The 27261-nt window shown below is 43.0% G+C and overlaps 1 protein-coding gene, 1 long non-coding RNA gene and 1 pseudogene across 8 annotated transcripts in view; 2 read left to right on the top strand and 1 right to left on the bottom strand.

Annotated features, from left to right (window-relative positions):
* The first annotated feature begins 1657 nt into the window (after positions 1–1657).
* Positions 1658–2577, top strand: LOC124501903 (proteasome subunit alpha type-6-like; annotated as a pseudogene).
* Positions 2578–3036: 459 nt separating this feature from the next.
* On the bottom strand, positions 3037–12110 carry LOC124502140 (uncharacterized). The gene is made up of 3 exons (XR_006959856.1): positions 10837–12110; positions 7779–8118; positions 3037–3261 (listed from the first exon to the last, which is right to left on the bottom strand). It is a non-coding gene; the product is annotated as an uncharacterized LOC124502140 (long non-coding RNA).
* A 616-nt stretch (positions 12111–12726) lies between these two features.
* The window catches only part of LOC124502440 (cyclic AMP-dependent transcription factor ATF-1), a 116994-nt gene continuing 102459 nt past the window's right edge, over positions 12727–27261 (top strand). Inside the window, exons 1-2 of one of the 7 annotated variants that reach the window (XM_047067103.1) lie at positions 12727–12984; positions 19959–20057. In XM_047067103.1, coding sequence (XP_046923059.1) covers positions 19965–20057 — 93 coding nt within the window. In that variant the 5' untranslated portion in view covers positions 12727–12984; positions 19959–19964. Of the gene's footprint in view, positions 12985–13194; positions 13586–14851; positions 15267–19958; positions 20058–27261 lie in introns of those variants that run through there. The other 6 variants (XM_047067105.1, XM_047067104.1, XM_047067102.1 and 3 more) reach the window with 6 other exon arrangements.

Genomic DNA, 27261 nt, shown 5'->3' on the forward strand with positions numbered 1-27261 from the left:
GCTGGGTATTTCAGGTAAGGAAGGAGGAATCCAAAACAACTCCTGGGTTTCCGACTTGGGGAGTCAGGTAGATGTGGGGCCATTTACCAAGGTAGGGAACAAAAGGGAAGGAATAGATGTCGGGAAAAAGACGGTGCTCCATTTTGGTCATACTCATTTGAGGGTGCTGTGGCACATGCAAGCGGAGAGGTCTCTGCCTCAGGAGAGCTGTGACCATGAACTAGATATTTGGGAGACATCCATTTAAAAGTGGTAGTTGAAGCCGGGGAAGTGGATGGTATTGCCAAGAAAGATCATGTGGAGGGAGAAAAGGGTCGGTAATGCAGCTATGGGAAACTACAACTACGAAGACAGGCGGAGGAAGAAGGGAGAGCCAATCTCTGGAGAGGTAGCAAAACCAAGAAAGAACATGGGCAAAGAAGTCATAGGGAAGAGTTTTAAAGAGGGAGTGGTCAGCAATGCCAAAAGCTACAACGAGGCTGAGTAAAACCTGAATTGACTAGCATGTGCTCTATCTGGCAGCGGAGCAGTCATCGGTGACCTTGGCCTTCGAAGTTTCACTTGCCGCCGTGGGGGGCAGAAGCCAGAAAACTGCTTCAGGAGAGGAGGGAAGTGTGACTGAACGAAGGCTACTCTTCCCAGAAGTTTCTGCCCACAGGAAGGAAAGAGGGAACAGTAGTTCAAAGAGGTGTGTAGGAATCACAGGAGGCTGTTTTAAAAAAGATGGAGGAGAGGTGCCTGGGTGGCTCAGTCAGTTGAGCGTCCGACTTCAGCTCAGGTCATGATCTCGTGGTCCGTGAGTTCGAGCCCCGCGTCGGGCTCTGGGCTGATGGCTCAGAGCCTGGAGCCTGCTTCCGATTCTGTGTCTCCCTCTCTCTCTGCTCCTCCCCCGTTCATGCTCTGTCTCAAAAATAAAGAAATGTTAAAAAAAAAAATTTTTTTTTTTAAAGATGGAGGAAATAAAATATTCCTGTATCAGGGGAAAAGAGTCAGTAGAAAGGGAAAAGTTCCAAATACTGCAATGAAGGATAAGACAAAGCAAGGCTATTGAGGAAGCAGGAGGGGCAGGGATTCAGAGTAGGGGTAGAAGGATTAGCCTTTGAGGGGAGGAAGCATTTCCCACCCCCCTACAAGGGTAGAGGCAAGATTCTGATAGTAGGAAGTTGATAGAGGTCTAATGACCTCATTCACTTCTCTGAATCTCCATTCTCAACCTATGAAGGTGAACACTCCTTTCTGAGATCATTTCTATGAATAAGTATGACACAGCTGACAACACAACATGGAATCTGCAAATAATGGGAATTCCTAAGAAGCAGATCTAAGGGAAATTTATATTAGCTCCATTTATTAAGAAACAAACACTAAGTTGTATTCAACTAAACAAAGGAAAAGACCCTCTAAGATGGAAGGAAATAAGGAGGAAAACAAATTAATAAATAGAAAACAAGGGAAATACGGTTCAAGAATTTGATTTCTTAAAAATAACCTAATAAAATGTCAATAATATTTGCACACACACAACTAGTAGGAAACAAAAAATATAACTACAACTCTGGTATTTTTTTTTAATTTTAAGGGATTATTATAATTTTGCCGTAAACTTGAATTTTAAATGAAATGGATCATTTTCGGGGGGCTCAGAGACAGTGCTTGAAATGGTGGGTGCGCCAACATATCCCGCGGTTCCACCGCTGGGTTTGATCGCCACATTACCATTTTTTCACCCGAGGGCCGGCTCTACCAAGTCGAATATGCTTTTAAGGCTATTAACCAGGGTGGCCTTACATCAGTAGCTGTCAGAGGGAAAGACCGGGCAGTAATTGCCACACAGAAGAAAGTACCTGACAAATTATTGGATCCTGGCACAGTGACTCACTTCTTCAAGATCACTGAAAACATTGGCTGTGTGATGACAGGAATGACAGCGGACAGCAGATCCCAGGTACAGAGGGCACGCTATGAGGCAGCTAACTGGAAGTACAGGTATGGCTATGAGATGCCTGTGGACACGCTGTGCCAAAGAATTGCTGCTATTTCTCAGGTCTACACACAGAATGCTGAAATGAGGCCTCTTGGTTGTTGTATGATTTTAATCGGTATAGATGAAGAACAAGACCCTCAGGTGTACAAGTGTGATCCTGCGGGTTACTACCGTGGGTTTAAAGCCACTGCAGCAGGAGTTAAACTGAATCAACCAGCTTCCTTGAAAAAAGAGTCAACAAATTTGATTGGACATTTGAACACAGTGGAAACTACAATTACACGCCTGTCTACTGTTCTATCAATTGATTTCAAACCTTCAGAAATAGAAGTCGGAGTGGTGACAGTTGAAAATCCTAAATTCAGGATTCTTACAGAAACAGAGATTGATACTCACCTTGTTGCTCTAGCAGAGAGAGACTAAACATTGTATGTAGTTCGTTTACCAAATCCATGACACCGCTTGCTTGTGTGTTTGGTAACAACAGACCAACATTATGGAGGCCCCTGGATTGAAAAAGGAACCTCTCCCACTCCTCCCGCCACTGAAGTGGTTAGGACTCTGTATGAATAAAAAAAAAAAAAAAAAAAAAATAGTGCTTTTGGAAAAAAAAAAAAGAAATGGATACTTTTCTATAAACTATAGAAAATTCATTCAAGAATAAGAGAATCTGAATTTTAACAAATTCACAAGGCAGAGAATCCCTGTTTCACATAGAAAAAGCCATCCTGACTCCTCTTGATACCAAAACCAGACTAAGGCAGTTTTCAAATCAGTCTCACCCATGAAAAGATGAAAATTATAAATAAAATCTGTTTCGGTCGCTGTGTAATACACCACTCCAATTTAGTGGCCTAAAACAGTCATACCTATATACTCTATGCATCAGGAACTGGACAAAGTATAGCAGGAATGACATCTCAACTCCAAAATGTCTGGGCTTGGCTGCAAAAGCTCCAATGTCTGGAGGTGATTGGAACAGCCTGGGGCTGGAATCATCCAGGCATCTTTACTCACATCTGAAGCCCAGGCTCTGATAACGAAGACTAGGCTCAGCTGGACTGTTGCCCAAAGCACTTACTTCAGTGTAGCCTCTCCTCCTAGCTTGGGATTCTTGGAGCAAGCAGCTGGATTCTCAAAGGAGACATCAGGGGCAAGAGCAGGTTAGGCTGTAAACTTCTCATCCACTCTTGGAGGTCATACACCACTTTGGCTGCATTCCACTGCCAGCCCAGATTCAAGGGAGAGGACTCTACGTCTTGAGAGGCAAAGTCACACTGCAAAAAAAGCACGTGGGTCAGGAGAGACTTCGGTGGACACATGTGAAGACAATTGCATTGGAAAAACAATATTCCACCCCAGCAAGCAAAACCCAGTAGTGCGTAAGAAATAACAGATGGGTTTTAAAGAGGGTCAGAACAGGGATAGTTCAATATTAGAAAAATCCTATTTATAGAAGAAATCTTAGCAACAGCTTAAAGGTGAAAACTCTATGACCATCTCTCTCAATAGATTGAGGGGAAACACGATAAACGTCAACGTTGACTAATGAAAAAGAAAAATCCTGGGGCGCCTGGGTGGCGCAGTCGGTTAAGCGTCCGACTTCAGCCAGGTCACGATCTCACGGTCCGGGAGTTCGAGCCCCGTGTCGGGCTCTGGGCTGATGGCTCAGAGCCTGGAGCCTGTTTCTGATTCTGTGTCTCCCTCTCTCTCTGCCCCTCCCCTGTTCATGCTCTGTCTCTCTCTGTCCCAAAAATAAATAAACGTTGAAAAAAAAAATTGAAAAAAAAAATCCAACAAGCAAGGAATAGGAGACTTCTTGAAGTGATAGAACATCTATCAGAAACCTATAGTTAAAAAGAATACTTATCGATGGCACTTCAGAAGCACTACTATGAAAGGCAAAATTGTGATGAGGCTGCTCACTTTCCGCTCAGCCGTTGCACTTGAGATTATGGCTACCGTAATTAGGGAGAAAGAAATGAGCTATGTGAATGGGATGTAAAGGAAAAAAAAACATTTGGAGATGATACGCTAGTCTATGTAGAAAATATAAGAGGATCTACGCATTTATAAACAGAGGAGTTTTTTGGTTTTGGTTTTTTTTGAGAGAGAGAGAGAGAGCATGAACGGGGGAGGGGCAGAGAGAGAGGGAGACACAGAACCGGAAGCAGGCTCCAGGCTCTGAGCCGTCAGCCCAGAGCCTGCTGCGGGGCTCGAACTCACGGACCGCGAGATTGTGACCTGAGCTGAAGTCAGATGCTTAACCGACTGAGCCACCCAGGCCCCCCTAAACAAAGGAGTTTATAAGATTGCTGAATACACGGTAAACATAAAAATCAATAGCATGAGTCTCCATAATAGTGGAATAATTTAGTCAGAGTAATCCTCCCATAGATGGAATTTTTGAAATTTGAAAAAAACATACATATATGTATATATATTTTTAAACCTATTTGAAGGCACTGGGAAATGACCACAAGGAGACAGAAATGGGAGAGTAACTACTTCTGAAAGATGAAATGCAATAGGTGACATTTGTGTGTTTGTGATTTTTCTGTCTGAGGACATTGCCATAATTCCAAGGAACTTGACTGATAGCCACTGCCTACTGGCTTAAGGTGTAAAAGGATAGAGTTCCATGTTGTCAGGGAAGTCAGAGTAGTTAGGAGTAGTTAGGACATCTGTGAAGGGAGAGAGCCCCAGAAGGTAGGAGTTCTCAAATCTGCATATAAGATGTGTCAAAATCTTTGGCTGATGACTAAATTATATGGAGAAAAATCCGGAGTTCTGGGTGGGGGCGGGGGGCTGCGGGGGGAGGAAAACAAAAAAGCAGCTAGAAATGGAAAGAGGCAGGAATTTCGGCCGTTGTCCATGACAGAGGAAAAAGATTGGAAATTAAGTCCTCTCAAATTAACTGCCTTCTGAAATAAAAATCACTCTGTAAAGCAATATAATTCATTCCAGTAATAAAACTACTAGATAGGTGAATAAACAGAAAAGGATGCCCTATACTTAAGAAAATCAGTCAATAGATACCAACCGTAATTAGCAGTCAAAAGGCTTAAATCAGCTATTACATATACATCAAGACTTAAGGGAAACGTAGGGTCACCTGGCAGGCTCAGTGGGTAGCGCATGCAACTCTTGACCTCGGGGTTGCAAGTTTGAGCCCCAGGCTGGGTGTAGAGATTACTTAAAAATAAAATCTTGAGAAAAAAAAAAAAAGGAAAATGTATACACAACGAATGGGTAAGGAATTCCTACATAAGGAATCTAGCAAAGAAACAGAAACTAAAAAAAAAAAGAAAAAAAAAAGACATACAGACTGGATAGGAAGAATTAAAGCTATCTCTAGTCACAAATGAAATGACTTGTACATTAAAAAATCCTACACACGTACAAATTGTAAAATGAGTTCAGCAAGGTTGCAGAATTCGAGATCAATAAAAAAAATACCTATTTAATTTCCATTTCCTAGTAATAAACATTCTAAAAAAGAAATTTAAAAATCAATTCTAGGGGCTCAGTCAGTTAAGTGTTGGCATCTTGGTTTTGGCCCAGGACATGACCTCCCAGTTTTGTCAGTTCGAGCCCTGCATCAGGTTCTGTGCTGACGGCTCAGAGCCTGGAGCCTGCTTCAGATTCTGTGTCTCCCTCTCTCTCTGCCCCTCCCCTGCTCACACTGTCTCTGCCTCTCTCAAACTAAATAAACTTTACATACATACATACATACCAATTCTATTTGGGACACCCAGTTGGCTCAGTTGGTTAAGCATCGGACTCTTGGTTTTGTCTCAGGTCATGATCTAGCGGTTTTGTGAGTTCAAGCCCCTGTCGGACTCTGTGCTAACAGCTCAGGGCCTGGAGCCTGCTTGGGATTCTCCATCTTTCCCCCTCTCTCTGCCCCTCCCCTGCTCGCACTGTCTCTGTCTTTCTCAAACTAAATAAATAAACCATAAATAAACAAATAAGTAAACAAATAAATAAATAGATAGATAAATACAAATCAATTCTATTTGGGGTGCCCAGGTGGCTCAGTTGGTTAAACATTGGATTCTTGATTTTGGCTTGGGTCATGATCTCACGGTAAGTGAGTTTGAGCCCCACGTTGGGCTCTGTGCTAACAGTGTGGAGCCTGCTTGGGATTCTCTGTCTCTCCCTCTCTCTGTGTCCCTCCCCCACTCGTGCTGTGTCTCTCAAAGTAAGTAAATCAACTGTAAAAAATTAAAAAACTTTAAAACCAATTCTATTTAACATAACATCAAAAGGAATAAAATACATCATAACTTAATGAAAGTACCAACTTGCATTCTGAAAACTACAAAATCATTGAAAGAAACTAGAGAAGATCTAAAATGGAAAGTCATCCCCATGTTCATGGATTGGAAATTTTTAAATTGTTAGGATGGCAATTCTCCACAGATTGATCTAGAGATTCAACACAATCTCTATCCAAACCCCAGATGCCTATTTTGCAGAAGGGGATACGCTGATCCTAAAATTCATATGGAAGTGCAAGGGATTCAGAAAAGTCAAAACAATTTTGAAAAAGAGCAAAGTTGGAGTACTCACACTTCCATATCTCAAAACCTACTACGAAGCTAGGGTACCGGCCAAAGGATAGACCTATCAATCAATGGAATCGAACCATAAGTCCAGAAACGGAGAAGCCTCTGGACCTAACCCAGCCAGATAATAAATCAATAACGGTATTAATGTTGCATCTCAGGGGGGAGTGGGGAGATGAGTGCCACCTGTAAGTGTGTCAGGATTCAGAGGTAATGGTCCCTGGTCTGGTGTATACCAGTCTGGTTCTACAGATTCCTGGAGGATGGCAGTTTACCAGGCCAAGCTTAACCAAACAGTAGCCTCAACTGTAGCCATTGTACCCAGTCTGATACCTTTGCTAGATCAGATTCATACGGTCTCAGGTACACGGTATATAGCCATTGACTGACAAATATGTCCTTTTCTATTCCAGTCCAGTCTCCTCACTAGGAAAAAAATCGTAACTATGAGTGACGATGGATGCTAACTATTGTGACTTACTGTGGTGATATGTATGTTTAGCAATACATACATATCAAATCATGATGTTGTACATCATGATGTTGTACATCTGAAACTAATATAATTTTATATGGCAATTATATCTCGGTGTTTTAAAAGTTAAAAAAACTTTTTAACGTTTGTTCATTATTGAAAGATAAGAGAGAGACAGAGCATGAGCAGGGGAGGGGCAGAGAGAGAGGGAGACACAGAATGGGAAGCAGGCTCCAGGCTCCGAGCTGTCAACACAGACCCTGACGCGGGGCTCGAACTCACAAACCGTGAGATCATGAGCTGAGCTGAAGTCGGACGCCCAACCGACTGAGCCACCCAGGCGCCCCTTGGTGTTTTAAAAGTTTTTAGAAAGGGGAATCAGAAGGAGTTCACATTCATGTAGAAGGGATAAGAATATACATGTATAGTTTTATCCCAGGGTTATGTTACATGACATTACTCTGAAACAGATGGAACAAGATGTAATTAGTACACTGAAGGTCTTGGTAAACTGCAGGAGATCCCGAGGATGGAAAATTAAACTATGAAGAGTCAGAGGTCTAGCAATCAGGGGCACGCTGACGTATCTCCTGACATAGAAACAAATTACTGAGGCACCTGGCTGGTTCAGTCAATAGAGCACGCGCTTCTTGATCTCAGGGGCATGAGTTCAAGTCCCATGTTGGGCATAGCTTACTTAAAACAACAACAGCAGCAGCAGCAGCAGCAGCAAATGAATGGATCTTACGTGCCCTTTCTCGAAGAAGGAAACACGGCCCTGGCTAGGCCTCTTCAGGTGGTGGAGACATGCATGCCATCCCTGGTAATACTGCTGTGCACAATATATCAGGTGACAGCTTTAAGTATATAGCTTTGGAGCTGATGATACGGCAGACCAATGGTGGTGAAGGCGACAGTCGTGGAAAAAGAAATGGTGCGTAGTTGATGGCAAGATCCAGTGGAAACTCTGGAGCAAGAACACGCCAGTTGTAGCGGAGTGTGCTACTGGGCCATGATAAGAGACGGAAAACTTGCCCCGGGGACACCAGGTGACCACGCGTCTGGAACTGTCCATCACTGACTGGATTCTGTCAGACACAGCAAGTCATAAAGTCAGATGGGCCCAGCACCAATCCATCATAAGAAGGAAATGTCACACGTGACATCAAGCCTAAGCAGGATCAGAGGACACAAGCCATCTGCAGGAGCAGGCGCCCCAGAAACCCACGTTTCACACTACAGTTGCACCTACCTATGGCTGTAATAGAGCCTGGGGGGAAGAGTACAAATTTGATCTATGGGTGGGTGATGGCCATTCTGTTGCAAGGGAAATGTATCTAATGGGCAGATTTTAAAATGATCACCCATTCTGTGTACTATGTAAGAATATAAATGGACTCATGGGCAGTGGCAAATGGCCTGGCCAGTCGGTCGGTGTCTCGAAAGGAAAAAGACTGGAAGACTGGATACAATAAGGTCTGGGGTAGAGGTCTCTGCGTCACATGTCAACGCCCACTAAAAAGCATCCAACGTGGGCAAGACACTGAACGTCCAAATACGTGACCTGGCCAGTTGATGTCAGCCAGCCACTGAGCATGTCAGAATCGGCACAATGGGCACATGTATGGAGTAGCCACAGTGGCAGAGGTGGAGACTATATTGGGGCCCAGTGGTATGGACTCCCACTTACCAAGGCCTATTTAGCTACCGCTGTCTCTGAATCTTCAACTAAACATTGACACAAACCAATACTGAAATAATAGGACACTATTTCTTCAGGAGTTGATAACACTAGGCTTCTTCCATCCTAGAAGGGCCAGGGATTTGTTCTCAAGTGAACACATTTTTCTGAGGGGGGGTTAAGATATGACTCATAGCACCACTCGGTGTCACTACCAAGGGGCTTACAAAGGCTCATGACGCAGGCTGCTGTGACCGACATAAAGAAGGTTCCTCCAATAAGCTGAACTTCAGTTCCAAGCTGACTTGCTGCAACTGGTTAGTAATAATCTTGAAGGTGAATAGTTTGCTTATACAATCCAACTACACAACAATAACCAATTCTTAGCCGTTATAAGCTTTTACTAGTGGCACCAGCTAGGAGGCCATCACAATACATAATGCAAGATGTAATGACAGCGTGGACTAAGGTGATGGTGTGCAGAGAAGGGGACGAAGTCACAAGGAAATTATTTCTCTTGCACCCAGGTGTATTAGATAGGACTCTAGAAAGAACAGCAACCAAAGTAAACTAGCTTAAATAGAAAAGTGCTATTCATTTCAAGGACAAAGGACAGCTTGTGGAACCTAAGGGCTGTGGCAGGCAGCTGTATCTCAGGCAAGTTCTAGAACTGGGGCCTAGAAAGCCACTGGTTCGCTCTCTTAGCTCTGCATTGTTCACAGATGGAAGAGGCTCATTACAGAGCTCCCAAGCGTTAGGTCCATTTACCTAGAGAAAGATTAATTTTTGGCCAAAGACAAGTTCCACAGGGGAGACTCTGATGGCCAGCTTGGGCCAGGTGCCCATTATTGGTAAGATAGATTTGACTGTGAGAAGTTTCCATAAAAAAGTAAGAGGGATAGTTGTCCACCACTCTCAGGGCTCATAGACTAGTTCTAGATGTTCAGTTCAAGCACAGTTAACATGAAGCAGCAAACAGTTTCAGGGCTGATTTATCTGAAATAGTATGGTTGTAGGAACGACAACCCCCTGCAGGGGGTTAGGTTTTCCTGTGTGTTTAGCCTTGAGTATTGAAAAAGGACAAAAACACACAAGAAGATAGAAACAAGCCTATTGCTTAGACCATAAAGCCTACATCTACTAGCTTTTGTAATTTCTGCCTTTTGAGAGGTGGATTGTTCCAAACACTGTTTCATGGCTCTCAAGTCCTCTACTCCAGCTCCATCCTTTTGCTAACCAATGAAGCTTCTCAAGGTGTGTGTCCCCTTAATGGTTTTTAACTAAATTTCCATAGTTACACTGCAGCATTTTCCATATTAATATCCAACACTTATTTAGTGTTTCCTGTGTGCCTGGAGTGGCTCTAATTTTACATGTATTAAACCCATTTAATCCACAAAACTTTACGGGACAGGTAGTATTACTAAACCTGTCTCCTTATAATATAATGTCTCTCCCTCTTAATAGAAAACAGTGCACCAGAAGAGCCGAAGAGGTGCCACCACTGGCTTGACCAGTTTATGTAAAAATTTTTAATTTTATGGGGCGCCTGGGTGGCTCAGTCGAGCGAGCGACTTCAGCTCAGGTCACGATCTCATGGTCTGTGAGTTTGAGCCCCGAATCAGGCTCTGTGCTGACAGCTCGGGGCCTAGAGCCTGCTTTGGATTCTGTATCTCCCTCTCTGCCCCTCCCCTGCTCATGCCCTGTCTCTCTCTGTCTCAAAAATAAATAAAACACTAAAAAAAAAAAAAAAAAAAAAAAAAAAATTAAACTGCAACCCAACATTCAAAAAAAATTTTTAACATTTTCCTTTTTGAGAGAGAGAGAGACAGAGTGTAAGCCGGGGAGGGGCAGAGAGAGGAGACACAGAATGTGAAGCAGGCTCCAGGCTCTGAGCTGTCAGCACAGAGCCTGATGAGGGGCTCGAACTCACAAACTGTGAGATCATGAACCTGAGCTGAAGCGGGACGCTTAACTGACTGAGGCACCCAGGCGCCCCTGACCAGTTTATTTTGGACAATTGCCTTTGGCTCTTGAGTGTTAGGTTATTTTATTTCACTTTACTTCCTGACTTCTAAAGTCAAAGACCTGTCCATCTGGTTTATAAATTCTTACTACTCAGTACCGTGTGTGGCGTAACCAAGCCTTCTTTTTTTCTTCATCTGCAGTTATTTCTCAAAGTTCAGAGCAGTGGTAGGTACAGCAGGTGGCACTTCCGTGAGAAACAAGTGTGGTGGAAATACTTGTGAGCGGCACGTTGCACAACATAGTATCTAAGCTTAAGATGCTTTACAAGTGGAAGAGGAGCTGAAGTGGATCAGTCCATCCATGCAGTTTGAAGGTTTGTGTACAACTTAAGTTTGTTTTTATGGTAACATTTTTTCAGTCCATCCACCCCCTTTTGCCAATCAGCATTTGTTAGGCATTCTGAGTTCAAAGGAAGAAACAGCCAACACAAAAAGAACAGTAAACTTACAGCCGGCTTTCTAGACTTTAATATTCTGGATTCAAGAATGACGGGCGCTGGGTTTTGTTAATCAGGAAAGGCTGATGTCTGAGAACCTCTTCATGGTTCCTTACTTTTACAGGACACTTTGCTTTTCCATGGTAGATGACCTTTTGATTCTTTGAACAATTCTGGAACAAGGCTTGAATATTATATTTTCCCCAATTTTGATAACAGGAAGATAAGCTTAGAGAGATTTGGGTAATTTGCCTAATCAAAAACACCTGTTTTTAAGTTATAATGGGTAGTCAACAATGTTTGCTGAATGAAAGGCATTAGCGAAACGTTAGTGAACTCTTTGAAGTGTCTGGCAGAGTAACTCTCGAGTTTTAAATCACATTATCTAGTCTTGAAGGTCAAAACCAGGACGGGCTCTATCCACTAAATCAGTTTCCTACGTCGTGGAGATCTCAAACTAGTAAAACTCCAGAACATCCCGGGACTTTTGTCAAGCACACACTAAAAGATGTATTATTTGTTGTCTGTTATCACAATAAAGCCATAAAGTAGTATTTTGCAAAGAAACGGATAAAGAGACAAATCAGAACAATGCATAATCCCTTCTCCAGAAAGGTAGAGACACATTTGAGAATATTTTTAAGTTTTTGTAATGCATTAAAACGACGGTGTAACATTTTACAACGCTCCCTTCTAACAGCTGGGGTAAATCCGTTTCAGGTGCCACGCGAAGTGGCGCTCAAAACACCCTGCCGGCATCGTGGGTGCGTGTGTGTACGTCTGCAACCAGTCTTTGGAGAAAATCCTTTCGTATGGGATAAAGGATGCAGCTCAATGAAATTGGGGTTAAAAAGAGTCCGGGGAGGGGCGCCTGGGTGGCTCAGTCCGTTAAGCGTCCGACTTCAGCTCAGGTCACGATCTCGCGGTTCGCGAGTTCGAGCCCCGCGTCGGGCTCTGGGCTGATGGCTCGGAGCCTGGAGCCTGCTTCCGATTCTGTGTCTCCCTCTCTCTCTGCCCCTCCCTCGTTCATGCTCTGTCTCTCTCTGTCTCAAAAATAGACGTTAAAAAAACAAAACAAAAAAACAAAGAAAAAGAGTCCGGGTAAACTACGAGAAGATGAGGAGGGCAAACCTCCACGCGTCAAGTCACTTCTCTCTACAAGACCCGGACAGGTGAGGTGTGGATCAAGGCCAAGGACGACCGTTCGGGACCCGATCACCCAACCCAGACCAAGCAGCAGCTGAGCTCAGAACGACGCTTCGAATCGATGAGAGCGGCTCCGCACCGAGCGGCCTTCCGACACCAGCAAGCTGTCGCGGGTCTCCGAAAACAGAGGTGAGGGAGGAGTGAGGGCAGACTTCCTGAAGCGAAAAACGACTCCGGGAAACCTTTGCCAACTATCGCCGGAGTAGCACCTTCCGGAAGTGCGCCAGGCTTTCGGAAGAAACCCGGCACAAGATGGCGGCGCGTCACGTGAGCAACGCGGTGACGTAGGACGGCGGCCCGCGCGGAGGGACCGCCTTAACTTCACCCCCCACGCTCAATTACTCAGTTTTGCCCCCCTCTCCTACCCCGCCCCCGGCCTGGTGTAGATCATGCCGCCAGTGGCGGCCCTGACTGCCGAGGAAACGGTAGCCTAGGACAGTTGGCTGTTAAGTGACACAGATTCTCCCCGCTCCGCCTAATCCCTGGGAGAGGCACATACCCCGCCGCGTGAGGGCGTGGAGAAGTGGGTAGAGAATTTCGGATCCACCTGGGAGGGGGGAGTGGAAGTTCCCGCCCCGGACAGCGGCGAGGCGGCAGCCACAGGTAAGCAGGGGGCGGGGGTGCGACGCGTTCCCGTGTCCCTGGGCAGCGGCAGGGCGCGGGGACTAGGCGTCGGAGGGGACGCCGCGTCGGGTCTCGCGCCGGGTGGGGGTCGCGCGCGGCGGCCGCGGTGGGGGAGGGGCGCGGAGGGCGCGCGGCGGAAGGGGGAGGGGCTGCCCGCTGTCCTCGCGCCGAGCGCGCTTCCGGTTCTCGTGCTCGCCCGGCTGTTTCCCCTTCAGTCGTCAGTCTCCCTTTGGCCCCCACCCCTCAACCAAAATAAAACCGGAGACCTCCCGCCGGGGGTGGCTTTCGCTTCTGAAGCTGCCCCTCTGCGGCCCTAGGCGAGCGCCCTCCGTCGCAGGTCTAGGAATGGGTCGCGGAGGGCAGCGTGGCCTTGGCCTCCGAGCGTTTTCCGCCCAGCTGCCCGGGACCGGTTTAGGTCCGCCAGGGATCCCCCAGAGCGCTCCGGGCGCCCTCGGCGTGCCAGGCCCAGCCGCTGGCGGTGGAGGGTTCCAGAAACCGCCCTTGCCTTCGGGGAGCTTACAGTTGAGTGGGGTACAGTAATGACACAGACGGACGAAACGGTAGCGGAAAGGTGGAGCTGGTGAGCGAGATGGAGGGTGTGGGGTGATAGAAGCTCCTCTTTTTATCTTTAGGCAGGATCAAAGCGAGGAAACGGTCCTTTTGATTTTCTCCTTTATCGCAAAAAACAAAGCATGAGATCTCCCGGCATCAGCTACACGGTGGAGCGTGCAGCGTAATCTGCTCTAAAGTTATATTGTCCGTGTTAAATGATGGTTATTTGGTTAGCTTTTGAGGAGCAGTGGGCTAGTACCGGTTCCCTCAGCTATCAGAGCATTCCTGTGAAACCTGTCCTTCAGGGAGAAGTGGCCTAAAGCGAAGAAGCAATTACCATGAATGTATGCGGAAATTTTTTTCAGTGGTTCCAGACCCGGAAAAGAATCTCTTAGGCTTTTCTGCTCCCTTAGGACACGTCTTACTAACAGAGTAAATCGAGGTAAAGTCTGGATGCTCACAGACAAGAGTTCAAAGCCACGGATATGAGATGCTGGGTGTAGTTCTGGGGGAAGGCTGCGAAACACACACTGAATGGTGTTTTCGCTTTTCTTCTTTTTCCCTGAAAGTGAAAATCCTCTTTCTTCGTATTTCTTTTGGTTAGCGAAATCAGGTATTAGTGTGGGTTTTTTGTAAAAGTGAAGTGATGGAACACACATTTTCAGTAAGCAGGGGGATAGCTGTAATACTCTTTGAGAATACCCTTCTGAGGCTTTTTCAGCATAGTTTTGGCAAGCATCTTTGTCAGACTGACCTGGGCTGTGATAAGAGTCCGTATGTTAGGTTTAGGTTGCAAAATCCATTTTGTCTTGAGAATTTCATTACCGGCAGAAATAAGCAGGTTCATTAAAATGCTCCTTTTCCGATGGAGTTTATAATGTGCAGTTACCTCGGTGTCCCAGCTGGAATCAGTACTGTTGTCCTAACGCTGAATGTGTTTGTTCTATGATTTGTAGTTAATCCTTTGAGGTTCTGTTTGGTCTGCGATGTATACAGATGTATACATCTGCACAGTACTGTTATGTCACCAGTAGGTGGTAGTCCCATCTCAACATGCTTTTTCTTCCCATATCATCCTACTTAATTATCATGAATTTTTAACTCTAAAGTAGGATGTTTTCTTGTGTCTGAGTTGTCCTGAGTCTAAAGCTGAGTTGAAGTAATTGTCTGAATATGTATTTTTTTTAATGTTTATTCATTTTTGAGAGAGAGAGAGAGCGAGCGAGCAGGGGAGGAGCAGAGACAGGGAGGGAGACAGAGGATCCCAAGCTGGCTCCATGCTGTCAGTGCAGAGCCGAAATCAGGAGTCCGATGCTTAGCCTACTGAGCCACCCAGGCATCCCTAAATATATTTCTTTAACCATTATTTTCATCTATAGCTAGATAAACCCCAACTGAAGACATTGATTTATTCACCTTTAATAAATATGCAAGGTATTAGTGCTGTGTTGGGACAGGATATGGTCCTTAGCTCCCTAGAGCTTGCATTCTGGTGCTGTTCAGAAAACAGGCCATTACAGTACTGGGATAAGTGCCATGAGCAGAGGGGGTAACATGTTCTATGGGGAGGTAGCCAGAGCTTCTAGACTTGTCTGAGGGAGTAATGAAAGTTTGCTTGGAAGAATAAGTAACTCAAAGGAGTAGGCCACATGAAGAGAAGAAAAGGAGTGTCTTCTGGCAGAGGGAATGGCATGTGTGAAAGCCTGAAGGTGAGAGAAAGCAAGGCAGACACATTTGAAGATCCGAAAGAAATGCAGTATGACTAATAGGAACAGTTTTGAGGGGAGATCATGAATTCACTTGTGGAGATGTCGAGCAAGAGCCTTTTTGCCCTCAAGCTTATCATAGTTCAATATTCTCTATAGGTGAGGAAGCTAAGACCCTCTTCATTCATCAAATGAGATTACTAACTGTATTTGTTGATGTTTATTGTTTACTGCATACATGAGGGTCTCTGCTGCGTAGAGCACGCATTCACAGGATACAGGCCCTGTCCTTAGGCACCTAAAGACTAGGGGAATCAGACATGCCAATAAACAGAATTCCCAGTGTTAAGTAACCTCGTTAGATATAACTGCAGAGGGGCGCCTGGGTGGCGCAGTCGGTTAAGCGTCCGACTTCAGCCAGGTCACAATCTCGCGGTCCGTGAGTTCGAGCCCCGCGTCAGGCTCTGGGCTGATGGCTCAGAGCCTGGAGCCTGTTTCCGATTCTGTCTCCCTGTCTCTCTGCCCCTCCCCCGTTCATGCTCTGTCTCTCTCTGTCCCAAAAATAAAAATATAAAAAAAAAAAAAAAAAAAGAAATAACCGCAGGGCACAGTGAAGTAGGAAGAAAGGACCTGGAGCAGTTGGGAACATAATGTTTGAGATGAAACTTGAAAAGAGTAGGTGTTTGCCAGATGGACAGATTGACAATGTGAGAGGAAGAGGGGCAGTGTGGAATAAAAACACAAAACAAAAAAAACCCCATGGGTCTTGGATTAAATAGTTACGGTTTCAGTCTTGTATTCACATCTTACCATGAGATCCATAGTAAATGATAGTTTCCTTGAGCCTCAATTTACTTATCTCTCAAATAGGGCATTCAGGAAATGATACTTTAAAAAGCTGTTAGTTTAGTGCCTAGTGTATAATATTCCTTTCTTTGCAAATTTTCTTAAAAGTACCCTGCTTTTTACTTACATTTTTTTTTAAACGTTTATTATTGAGAGAGAGAGACAGAGCATGAGCATGGGAGGGCCAGAGAGAAGGGGAAACGCGGAATCCAAAGCAGGCTCCGGGCTCTGAGCTGTCAGCACAGAGCCCAACGCGGGCTCGAACTCACAAACTGCGAGATCATGACCTGAGCCGAAGTCGGGCGCTTAACCGACTGAGCCACCCAGGCACCCCTCTTACATTCTTTATATGTCAGCAAGATCACAGCCTGCTGCCTTTTCAGTTCCCCAAATTCATTCCCATTGATGGCACTTTTGAAACTGTGTTTCACTGCCCCCCTGTGATTCTGCCCTACTTACCCTTGTCTAATGTTAAGCGTCCATCTGCTGCTGGGGGCTACTTTCATGGAAAATGCCTTTGTACACATACAATTTATTCTGTGTTGAGGAACCAGTTTTTAACGGATGGTTAATCTTTAATTTTAGGAATAATAGTTCAAAAGTGAGTAAAGATTATACTCTTAACATTAAACATATATAGTATGTATTGTTTACAATGAGAGGAACTATAAAGCTGTTTTCATTTTGGAAAAAAAGATTAGTTGATTCCTCTTTATTTTTTTTTATTAAAAATAAAGTTTTGTTTTTTTTTTTAATGTTTATTTTTGAAGGAGAGAGAGACAGAGCATGAGTGGGGGAGGAGCACAGAGAGAGGGGAGACACAGAATCCGAAGCAGGCTCCAGGCTCTGGGCTGTCAGCGCAAAGCCCGATGCAGGGCTCGAATTCACAAGCTGTGAGATCATGCATGACCTGAGCCGAAGTCAGACACCCAAGCGACTGAGCCACCGAGGCGCCCCTCCTCTTTATTTTTTTATTTTTATTTCTTTTAACATTTATTATTGAGAGAGAGACACAGAGCATGAGCAGGGGAGGGGTAGAGACTGGGGGAGACACAGAATCCGAAGCAGGCTCCAGGCTCCGAGCTGTCAGCAAGAGCCCGATGCGGGGCTCGAACTCACAAGCCCGTGAGATCATGATCTGAGCCGAGGTCGGTTGCTTAACCGACTGAGCCACCCAGGCGCCCCAATTTTTTTAAAGTTTATTTTGAGAGAGACAGAGACCTTGTGAGTGGGGGGAGGGACAGAGAGTGAGGGTGAGAGAATCTCAAACGGGCTCCTCACTGCCAGCGCCCAGCCCACCTGGGGCTTGAACTCAGGAGACCATGAGATCATGACCAGAGCCAAAACCAAGAGTTGGATGCTCAACTGACTGAGCCACCCAGGTGCCCTTAGTTGATTACTCTTTAAAAAATTATAGAAAATAGGCTATCTTATTTTCCATAGGAAATGTGGTTGTAATAATTGTCCAAAATCTTATTTGCTGACTGTAGTGGTTTTTACTAGGAAATGTGTGTTTTGTTGATTGTGTTAGTTTCCATTAGAGATAGGGTTTCTTAATAATACTGTTATGGAGGAAAAATCAGTGAGTCACAGTGAAACAGAAAAGTATCATTTCCAGTAATTTAAGGTTTTTAAACATCTTTTATAGTTTCTTTCAGTGCTTTAGCACTATACATTTTTTTTCTGCATTCTAACTTACGTCTTCTGAAATGGAGTGTTAAAAAAGGCATTTTAGGGCTGCCTGGCTGGCTCAGTCAGTAGAGCATACCACTTTTGATCTTGGGATGTAAATTTGAGCCACATGTTGGGTGTAGAGATGACTTAAAAATAAAATGCTTAAAAAAATAGAGGCAGTATGTAGAAAATAGATCATTCCATTTTTGATGCTGTCTGTATATTTAGTCCGCGGAGATACGCATGTATCAGTGGAGATTAAAAACCACTATGCTCTTCCTAAAGAAGGGACTGTATGTGACCTTAAAAGCAGTTGAAGAAACAACATAGGAAGGAATAGATGAATTTGCCAAAATTAAAAGTTTTAAGGTAATCGTAGTTAAATCACATTGGAAAAATATTTATATCCACGTGATAGAATGAAATTTATATTAAGAAATATAGGCTAAAAAGAAAAACTAAAATCTGGTAGATGGATGGACAGATAATATGAACAGATATCTCACACAACTAACAGAGAATTAAAAGAAATGTAAAACAATATATTTTTCACCTATCTGCTTTTTCATGTGGTTCTGATAGAGTGTAATTCCTTCAGAAAACTTTAAATATTCAAACCCTTTGATCAGGCAATTCTCTTTTTTGGAATGTATCCTATAGAAATAATTTTAATTGTGGAAAAGCTTTATGTACCAAAGATATCAATCACAATATTGTCTTGTTTGGTAAAAAATTATGAATCATATCTATTCACTGGATGGAATATTGTGTAGCCTTTAATATGTTTCAGTTTTCTTTTCAATTTTTATTAATATTTTTATTTTTTAGAGAAAGGGGCACAGAGTGCAAACAAGGGAGGGGCTGAGAGAGAGGCAGACACAAAATCTGAAGCAGGCTCCAGGCTCTGAGCTGTCAGCACAGAGCCCGATGCGGGACTTGAACCCACGAATGGTGAGATCATGACCTGCGCCAAAGTCAGGTGCCCAACTGACTGAACCACCCAGGCGCCCCTAAATATGTTTCAGTTTAAAATCTAGAAAATACTAGTGATAAGTGGGAACAAGATACAAAATTATACGTAGGGGAAGTTTACAACTTGTTTTCATTTACTTAGAGACAGCACAGTGGGGAAGTGGCAGAGAGAGAGAGAGGGTGAGAGAGAATCCCAGGTATGCGGCACTCAAACTCCTGAACCTGAGCTGAAACCGAGAGTTGGATGCTTAACCAACTGAGCCACCCAGGCGCCCCAGCAGTCTTTTTCTAAGTGGTTCTCTTCCCATTTGACATATCCCATCTCTCATAACCCATTCATTCTCATTCTTACCAAGCCTGCATATCCTGTAGTTGATTATCTAGATCTTTAGAACCTGCTTAGGTATGGTGTTACTTACTTAGTTCCAGCTTTTACTCAGTGAATTCTCTGTAAAGAAGTATATGTGCAATGAGAAAACTGTTCCCTAGACTGGAGAAGGATGCTTGTGTCCATGGATAGGAAGACTATCATACTTCTTTTTTTTTTTAACTTTAAAAAAGGTTTATTTAATTTTTGAGAGAGAGACAGAGTGTGAGCAGGCAGAGAGAGGAAAACATAGGATCCAAAGCAGGCTCCAGGCTCTGAGCTGCCAGCACAGAGCCTGATTCAGGGCTCAAACCCATGAACCATGAGATCATGACTTGAGCCGAAGTCAGACACTTGACTGAGTCACCCAGGCACCCCAGAAGACTATCATACTTCTTGAGTGGGATAACATTTGAAAATGTAGTCACAATGATTTACATGTATATGTGCCATTTATTAAATTTTAACATGTTCACGTGGGTCAAAATTTTAAAAATGAAAAAGAGTATGCAGGGTAAAGTCTTTACTACTGTTCCATAGCTACCAATTCTCTTCTATGGAGACATCCATGTTGCCAGTTTTTATACAACTATGCAGTATGTTATACATATTCTATAGCACTTTTTATTTGCCATTTCTTGAGATCTTATAGTTAGATTTCTACACAGAACAGAGCGTCAGAACATATTGAGTCTGGATAAATTGAGCTCAGCCCACAGCATAGAAAAGCTTCGTCTGTTCCTCTGAAAAAGTACATGTTTAGAAAAGAAATGTCTTAGGATTTCTTGAAAATGAAGTTAGGAAGCATCTTTTAACTGACTTTTTTCCTCTTATAGTTGATTATGGAAGATTCCCACAAGAGTAACACTTCAGAGACAGCACCGCAACCTGGTTCTGCAGTTCAGGGAGCTCATATTTCTCATATTGCTCAACAGGTAAGGCCTTTCCCAACCAAAATACTGAGCTAATTAGGAATATTTCATAAAAAGAACCAAGCAGAAAGAACTGTAAAACGTTGAAATGTATGGAAGGAAGGTAGATTGGATTTAAAAATCCTGTCAAGATCACTCAGTTTTATTTTCTTTCATGTGAAGTATATTTAGTGTTGTTTTAATATGTATATACTTCTCAAAACTTGAAGAAGTAGATTTCATTTTACGTGGGGCATGATTTAGATTTTTTTCAGACTGATTTTGTTGCTATGTGAGAAAAATGAAAAATTAACTGGCTCTTTGAGCTAACTTGAATTAAGAGGCAAACCATCTTTAATTCAATAGATTTGTTATGGATAGATAGGAAATATTTCTGCTTAACTGGAAAATAGGTGTGTATACGTAAGAGAACTTCAATTGATAGGCATGCATATTATAGAATTGACATTTTACAAATTTCAAATTGTTTGATCCATGCATCTGATCCATTTCAAGGAAACAACTATTTGTTGTCAGCGATAAGATTTGAATTTTCAAGCAAAAATTAGAATTTTGGAAAACTTGTATTCACAATTGTGAGCTTGACAGTTTTCCAGTAGTTACAGACTTTTTAGTTGCAAACTTGTGTACAAAATCATGCATGAGTATAAGATTTGGTCAAAGTACAAGGTAGACTAATAGATTTTAATGTTAACAGAATATGCAGTGCAACGTTCAGAGTGTACATTGCAAACAACCTGTTGAGTTTTAATGTGGTATCGAAGAATATCCACAATTATCTGAAAAGACTATTAAAACAGACTTCCTTTTTCCAACTACATATATGTGTGAGGCCAGACTTTGTTCATATATCTCATCCAAAACAACATATGGCAACATATTTAAGGTAGAAGCAGCTAAGAGAGTTCAGCCGTTTTCTATTAACTCAGACATTAAGGTAATTTGCAGAAATATAAAACAATACCATTCTCTCACTAGTTTAGGGGGGTGGAGTTTAGTTATAGAAATGAAAACATATTAACATGTAATAGATTTATATTATTTTGAAATAAACTGGTAAATATTTTTAAATTTTTTGATTTTTTTTTTTTTGCTGTTGTTTACTTATTTACTTCGAGAGACAGCAAGGGAGGGACAGAGAGAGGGGGAGAGAGAGTCCCAAGCAGACTCTGTGCTGTCAGCATGGAGCCCAATGTGGGCTCGATCTCATGAACCGTGAGATCATGACCTGAGCGAAAATCAAGAGTTGAATGCTTAACCGACTGAGTCTTGTAGGTGTCCCTTGTTTTAATTTAAGTGTAAGTGTTAGTAGATTAAAAGCCCATAAAATAAGAATTTTGTGGGGTCCTCAGTTTTTAAGAGTGTTAAAGGGTCTTTAGACCAAAACCTTTGAGAGCCAGGGCCCTAAAGGGTTATTAATCCTTCCAGCTTGATGTATCCTTCTATATTATTTGGCTGTATCTGTGTGGAATAATTATATCTACTCCAGAAGGTGCTGGAAAAACAGTTATCGAGTCTTTCAGTTATCTTTCTGTTAATAGCGCCCTCCACAGAGATGTTTAAATTCACTTGGCTTACGTGTGTATTTCAGTTATTTTGGTGAGATGTGAATGTTTTTCAAGTTTCCTTAGAAGCATATTTATAGTGTTGTAGAATAAGTACATTTCCAAGTGATTAAGTAATTTTGTAGTGATTTTGAAAAATAACGTGACTGACCTTATGTTCAAATTCTTGTGGCTTGACTACTTGATTAGACTCTACATATTGTAAGGAAACAGTATCTAATACAGTAGTATCACAGTGAACAGAAGTCTCTGCTCTTATGGAAATTACATTCTAATTTTGAGGAGACAGGCAATAAAACAGATAACAGTTCATAGTATGTATTGTGGAGACTGATAAAACAGGGTAGGAGGGATAGGGAGCTGGTGGGGACAAGTGGACTTGCCTTTTTATATAAAGTGGTCAGAGAAGAGTAGTAGAAATAACTCTTCAATTACATGGACTAACAGTTGTAAAATGCTGACACTGATATGTACTTGGCACGGTTAAGGAACATCACGGAGGCTGGTGTGGTGGCAGATGAACGAGGGGAGAATGACACAAGATGAGGCAGAGAGGTTTGGAGTGGGAAGGGGAGTGTCAGATAAGGTAGGCCTTGTATGCCACTGGAAGTCTTTTGGCTTTTCATCTGGGTAGGATGAGGACCCTTTGGAGTGTTTTGAGTAAAAACGGTCTGATATTTTAGTAGGACCATTTTGGCTGCTCTGTCGAGTGGAAGCGGGAAAACCGCTTAGGAGGCCGTTGCAATAATGCGCATGAGAGGTGATAGTGACTTGAACCAAAGTGGTAGCAGTGGTGGTAGTGAGATAAAGTTAGATTGTGGATATAATTTGCTTGTGAAACCAACAGTGTTTACTTTTGGATTACGTGTGGATTTTGGAGAAAAAAAAAAAAGAAATTGAGATAGACCCTGTAGTTTCGGGCTTGAATAACTGGAGGAATGGAGTTGCCACTTAATTAAGATGGACAACACTAGAGCATGTTTTTTCTTTTGGAGGTAATATTGGCAATCAGGAATTTGGCTTTTAGGCATGTTAAATTGGTGATACTATCTATATTAGTTTTCTGTGCTGCAAAACAAATCACCACAAGTTCAATGGCTCACAAGAACACAGCATTTATTTTTTTTTTTTAATTTTTTAACGTTTATTTATTTTTGAGACAGAGAGAGACAGAGCATGAACGGGGGAGGGTCAGAGAGAGGGAGACACAGAATTTGAAACAGGCTCCAGGCTCTGAGCTGTCAGCACAGAGCCTGACACGGGGCTCGAACTCATGGACCGCGAGATCATGACCGGAGCCGAAGTCAGCTGCTTAACCGACTGAGCCACCCAGGCGCCCCGAACACAGCATTTATTGTCTCACAGTTTCTGTGAGGTCAGAAACTTCTTAGCTACATACTCTGGTATTGGCTGGGGCTGGGTTCTTACCTGTGGGTTAGACTGGAGAGGAATCACTTCCAAGTTCACTCGGGTTGTTGGCAGAATTCATTTTGTTGCAGCTGTAGGACTGAGAGCTTCAGTTTTTTGTTGGCTGGAAGCCACGCTCAGATCTTAGAGGTCATCTGCAATTTGCTGCCAGGTGGCCCTCCCCATGCGGTTCACAGCATGGCAGCCTGCTTCCCTTACCTGTGTCAGAAGGGTGAGAATGAGTCGGCTAGCAAGACAGAGTCTTTTATGATACCATATAATATAATCAATGGAACGATATCCCATTCCTTTGCCATAAAATGTAACGTAATCGCGGGAATGATACCCCATTGCCTTATTCTGTTGATTAGAAGCAAGTTGCAGGTCCCTCCCACACTCAAGGGGAAAGGATTATTCAAAGGCATGAATACTAAGAGGTGGGGATCATGGGGGTTACCTTAGAGTTTGTGTAGATTTGTCCAGTAGGCAGTTGGATATATATGGTCCAGAGTCTAGGGAAGAAGTCCAGACTAGAAATGTAAATTTAGGAGTTGTGGGTATATAGATTGTATTTAAATTCACAAAGTGACTTCTGGCTTCCACTTAGGATACAGAAAGCTGAAAAGAGTATTGCTCCCATCTTAAAATAAGAATGAGCTGTAATGTACAAAGTCATAATCTCTCTTGATCCATCAGAGGTGGGGTGTAGGCCTGGCTAATCTGTAACGGAGCACAGGAAGAAGACCGGGCTGTCATACAAGGGGAAAGGAGAATTCAGCTAAGTTTTTAATGAATTGCTAAAGCCTAAATGTGGGCTGCATGAGAGTATAGAATCTTTGAGAACTGCAGATACATGGTGGATAACCCCCAGCTGTTGGTGTTTCTCCAAGTCCTCCCAATGGTTTCTCTTGAGAAAAATTGGGGAAAGCAAGGGAGGCCACAGAAAGGCTCATTAGGTGGTACGGGCCTGCCTGGACCCTTTTCTCCCTGTGGAAAACAGCTTTAAGCCACTGGGGGAAGGGGATAAACTCCATTTTCCATTGTGGCTAGGAGGAATGAAAGGAAAAAAAAAAAAAACCCATAAACCTTGAGAGAAGGGGAGGAAACTGTTCTGGGTTTAAGACCTTTAGTTTTCCTACTACTGGGAGAAAGCCCAACCCCTGAGACCCAGAGATACAGGGCTTGCCTGAGACCGAGCCAGGATAATGGAGAACTTCCCTGTTCCCTGCTAGCAAGTAAAAGCAACAGCAGTTGCCCAGGGGAGGGGCAAGACTGTGGAGAGAGTCTCTGGGGAAGGTGCCCAGAGAAAACCTAAAGCTGAGGGTGGAGCAAGAACATTGAGAAAACACTCTGGGCAGACCAGCTCCCACCCTAAGCAGAAGGTGGCACTAGAGGAATTTGAAGCAGATAGTACACTTAAGGTAATCCTAACAACAAAACCCAAGCCCAGCCCAATTCCTGAATAGATGACTCAACCCTTCCCCTCAGTCCCCCAACTAACAGGTTGGAGAAGAAGAGCCATACCCATTTTTTAAATGTTTGTTTATTTTTGAGGGAGCGAGTGAGCAAGGGAGGGGGGCAGAGAGAGAGGGAGACAGAGGGTCTGCACTGAGAGCACAGAGCCCAGTGTGGGGCTCCATTTCAAGAATTGTGAGATTATAACCTGAGCCGAAGTTGGTTGTTTAACCGACAGAGCCACCCGGGCGTACTTAGCCATACCCATTTTTATTTTTTTTATTTTTTATTTTTTAACGTTTATTTATTTTTGAGACAGAGAGAGACAGAGCATGAACGGGGGAGGGTCAGAGAGAGGGAGACACAGAATCAGAAACAGGCTCTAGGCTCTGAGCTGTCAACACAGAGCCCGACGCGGGGCTCGAACTCATGAACTGTGAGATCGTGACCTGAGCCGAAGTCGGATTCTTAACCGACTGAGCCACCCAGGCGCCCCAGCCATACCCATTTTTATACTGTTTCCTCAGTCTGTTTTGTTTTATACATGATGTCCATCATTCAGGCAAAAATTATGAAACATGCAAAAAATAAGAAAAAATAATCCACTTTTCAAGAATCAAAATAATCAATAGACTGAGGATGACATAGTTACCAGAACTGTTGACAGTGAATTTAAAAATACCAATGAAGGGGCGCCTGGGTGGCGCAGTCGGTTAAGCGTCCGACTTCAGCCAGGTCACGATCTCGCGGTCCGTGAGTTCGAGCCCCGCGTCAGGCTCTGGGCTGATGGCTCAGAGCCTGGAGCCTGTTTCCGATTTTGTGTCTCCCTCTCTCTCTGCCCCTCCCCCGTTCATGCTCTGTCTCTCTCTGTCAAAAATAAATAAACGTTGAAAAAAAAATTAAAAAAAAAAATACCAATGAATAGGGGTGCCTGGGTGGCTCAGTTGGTTAAAGCATCTGGCTCTTGATTTCGACTCAGGTCATGATCTCTCAGCTCATGGGATTGAGCCCTGAATCGGGGCTGCTTGGGATTCTCTCTCTCCCTCTCTCTACCACTCCCCTGCTCGCTCATGCACGTGTACCTGCTCTCTCAAAAAAAAAAAAAAAAAAAAAAAAAAGACTTAAAAAAAAAATACCAGTGAATAACATAGTAAAGGCTCTAGTGGAAAAGGTGGACAATATGTATAATGGTAAATTTCAGCATAGGAATGGAAAGTATATGAAGGTCAAATGAAAATGCTAAAATTAAATTTTGATATAGATGAAGTATATTTTAGGACTACTTGTTAGCAGATTTAACATAGCCAAGGAAAGAATCAGTGGACTTAAAGATAGATCAGCAGAAATTAAACACACTGAAAACAAATAGGGGGAAAACAGACCAGAGCATCCAAGAGCTGTGGGACAATATCTTTGTAACATAAGTGTAATTAAAGTCATGAGACTAGATGAGATTACTGGGGGTCTTGTATACTCATAGATGAGGTCAGTGGATTTGACTGGGGTAGGTTGGTCAGTGAGGTTAAGAGGAAAATCAAGAGAAATTAGAATCTTGGAAATTAAGAATAAGGCAATGGTCTAATGTAAAATTCTGCTAGCATGTCGAATAAGGAATAAAAAGCAACCCTTACACAGTCTTCATTATTCAAGGATTCTGTATTTGCAAATTTGCCTACTTGATAAAATTTATTTGTAACCCTGGAATCAATCCAGGACTTCTCTGGTCATTAGTATACATGCCCAGAGTGGTGAAAAAATGGAGTCATTTAATGCACACCATTCCAGCTGACATCGAACAAGACGCCAGTGCTTTGTCTTATTTTAGCTCTCATACTATAAACAGTTCTTTTTGTAGTCTAGTTAGTGCCATATTTTTTGCATTTTTTTGCTTTTTGTTGGTGATTGTGCTGTTTGAAATGGCCTCCCAGAGTTGTACTGGGTGTTGTCTGAGTGCAAGGAGGCTGTGATGTACCTTATGGAGAAAATATATGTGTTAAATAAGTTTCATTCAAGCATGAGTTGTAGTTTTGCTGTTCTTGGGTTCAGTGTTAATGGATTAACATTATATATACTAAAAAGGTATCTTTAAACAGGAACACTGGTTATATGTTGACCAGTTGATGCAAATAAGGTGCCCAGGAGCTTGCAGGAACCTACCTCCATATTCCCTCTGGAGCAGTGGTTCAGTATTTGCCAATTCTGTGCACATGCAACTTTATAGAATGTAACTACCACAAATAGTAAGAATTGACTGTATTTAGCAACATGAAATTATTGACAGCCTTAAGAACTATTTCAGTGGGGGGGGGGGTAAAAATCTAATTAGATCCAAGAGAACATGGAAAAAGAGAAGAAGAAAAGAATTGGACACTCATTGACAACAAAATGAATAGACAACTCCTTTGAGGAGTTTTGTTGCAAAGAGGGCTAAGAAATAAAGTTGCTGGAGAGGTTTGTAGGTCATGGGAGCTTTGCTTTTGTTATTACTTTTTGAGATGGGAGGAATACCAACAGTCTGTTGGTACACTGATGTGAATGATACAATAGAAGGGGAAAATTTGGTGATACAGGAAAGAGAAGTCAATTTTGGGATGAAGTCCTTAAGGAGAGGGAACGAGATTTAGTCTACAGGTGGAAAAATTTATTTTATACGAGCACAGGTACGTCATTCATAGTAAGAAAGAAAGTAAATATAGCGTAGGTGGGTAGATTGGGGATGAGATACTCTGAAAGTTTTCTTTTGATAACTTTTTTGTTTTTCAGTGAAATAAAATGCTTTG

Source organism: Lynx rufus, unplaced genomic scaffold (genome assembly GCF_022079265.1).
Source record: "Lynx rufus isolate CCGP_SWC_20201006 ecotype Redwood Valley unplaced genomic scaffold, mLynRuf1.p SCAF_7, whole genome shotgun sequence".
Lineage (NCBI taxonomy): Eukaryota > Metazoa > Chordata > Mammalia > Carnivora > Felidae > Lynx > Lynx rufus.